Genomic DNA, 2,500 nt, shown 5'->3' on the forward strand with positions numbered 1-2,500 from the left:
CAACGAGAACGACATCCGGGTCATGTTCTCGGCGTTCGGGCAGATCGAGGAGTGCCGGATCCTCCGGGGGCCGGACGGACTCAGCAGAGGTGTGTGCATGACACAGCCGGCCCGCCCGCCGTCCAGTGAGAGCATAACACACACCTATTGCACATGAACATACCTCATCCATATCTCTCTCTCTATCTCTCTCTATCTCTCTATCTCTCTCTCTCTCTCTCTCTCTCTCAACACAGCTCCTTTGCCCCCTAACCCCGATCTGCTCTCCCTCCTCTTCCTCCTCCTCCTCCTCATCCTCGCCCTATACCCAACCTCCTTTCAGAGCGCCCGTTAGCCGCGCTGTTCGTATAAGCTATATCAAGCGCTATAGCGCCATGTCGACGTTCCCATAGCAAAGGGGTATAAGTGTACCGTTCGCTACTAGTAATGCAATATTAAAAAAAACAAAAAAAACAACATCCAGGTTGGCTTAATAAATTCTGAAACCACAGCCACCTCAGGGCAGTCTCTCCAACGGCAACGGCGTCGGCTAGCAGGCAGAAGCACCTCCATGCACCTTTTAGCGCATCCTTTAGCGCATCCTCTAGCGCATCTTTTAGCGCATCCTCTATAATAGCGCATCCTCTAGCGCATCCTTTAGCGCATCCTTTAGCGCATCCTTTAGCGATGCAGGGAGAGCGTGGCGGCTACGAGGAATACAGAGCAGGGATGTTCTCCCCGCTAGTCATGCAGGGACCTTCCCTCCCCCTCCTCCTCCTCCCCCCCCTCCTCCTCCTCCTCCACCCACCCAACACACCCCCACCCACACCCCCAACCTTCCCTTCCCTTCCCCTCACCCAAACCCCCCTCTTCTCTCCCCCCAAACCACCCACCCCCTTCTGTCTGTGGTTTCTCTCTGTGTGCTGGGGAGATGGTGTGTGTGTGTGTGTGCGTGCGTGTGTGCGTGCGTGCGTGTTGTGTGCGTGCGTGCGTGCGTGCGTGCGTGCGTGCGTGCGTGCGTGCGAGCGTGCGTGCGTGCGTGCGTGCGTGCGTGCGTGCGTGCGAGCGAGTGAACCCACACCCTCCCGCTGCTCCTGCTGTCACACAAAGCTGTCACTGTCATTGTCACACAGGTTCAGTGTCTTATGTGTTGGTCATGTGATGTATGTATACTATACACTTTTTTCCCCCCACCATTTTATTCCTGTTGACGTTGTTGTTGTTGTTGTTGTTATGTACGTTATTATCGTTGAAATGTTTCTGAACGCTGTCTTTGAGATTCTTCTCTCTTTGAAGGTTGCGTCTATAAGCAGCCACGTTTTTCCCCCACCTCAGTCTAGAGACTCAAACTCCCATGCTCCTTTGCTCCACCATTTCGCTTGCCTCTGTATTCTCTGTCTCTCTCTCTCTACATGAGACATCCACTGCTCCATCACACGCTCACTGCTTCCCTGCCTCCTAGAATCCTTTCAGTGTTTTTATTTGCCAGACACCGTGCATCCTTACCTTACCTCCTAACCTCCTCCTCCTTCTCCCATTCCCGTTTTTCGGCTGGCCTTTTATCTCCTCCTGAATATTTTCGATTCGCCAGCCGTACTGTAGAATATTTTCCGCCTAATTCTTTTTAAAGATTTGTTTTTGGCTTTACTGCCTTTATTGATAGTTACAGTGAAGAATGACAGGAAAGGGGGAGGGAGACACACAGCAACGGTCGTCATGAACGGGACTCGAACACGCGGCGCGCTGTCAGGCCCAGAGCCTATATATGTGGCATGCGCCTGGACGGTCTGGACCACTTGGCCAGCGGGCACCCGACCTCAACTATGACATTAACCGCTTGAGCCACCCAACGCTAGCCACGCAGGTAGAAAGAAGCTCGCTGGTCCAGCTCAGCTCAGGTCCGGGGACCAGTAGTAAACAGCACGTATATACCACTGTCAGAGCTATACAAACGGATGCATTTTGGGGAATATTTGACTGTGTATACTGCGTAGCAGAGGCCCTGGATCCCACTTAGCTCCGCTGTTGGGCCTCCTGTTAAAACGTCGTATCAATCAGAGATGCACTACTCCCCTCCACCACCCTGCTATTAATAAAATATGGATCGCACCACTGGTGGATGGGCCGGGCCTGGGGAGCTACCCTACTTTCATTAGAGGACTGTTTGGTCCTCCGCTGACGACAGAATGCGGCCCGTTGAGGTATTTATAGTCCTGGTACCGTGTCCCATCTATCCCCGCACGCACACACGCACTCACGCACACACACACCCCCACACGCGCATGCGCCATGCCACACAAGAAAAGGAGGATTCTTTTCTCCGATTTGTAGCCGCTCTGACGTTAATGAATCGACGACCGGGCGCTGGGAGGTGCTTTATTTGGAGGCGTTGTGTGGATCAAAATGGAATAAAAAACATGATGCGGATAGGGAGCCTTTTCATTTAAGAGCTTTTTTCCTTGAGGAAAGACATATTTCGTCTCCTAATTGGGAGTATCTGGGTTCATGACAGCCAAAGACA

The 2,500-nt window shown here is 52.6% G+C and overlaps 1 protein-coding gene across 1 annotated transcript in view; it reads left to right on the top strand.

Annotated features, from left to right (window-relative positions):
- The first annotated feature begins 44 nt into the window (after positions 1-44).
- LOC306916457 (CUGBP Elav-like family member 2) overlaps positions 45-2,500 on the top strand; it is a 45,510-nt gene continuing 43,054 nt past the window's right edge. The window contains exon 1 of the mRNA XM_079494321.1: positions 45-125. Within this exon, the coding sequence (XP_079350447.1) occupies positions 98-125 (28 nt within the window). The 5' untranslated portion in view covers positions 45-97. The remainder of the gene's footprint in view (positions 126-2,500) is intronic.

Source organism: Electrona antarctica, assembly GCF_951216825.1.
Source record: "Electrona antarctica genome assembly, chromosome: 23".
NCBI lineage: Eukaryota > Metazoa > Chordata > Actinopteri > Myctophiformes > Myctophidae > Electrona > Electrona antarctica.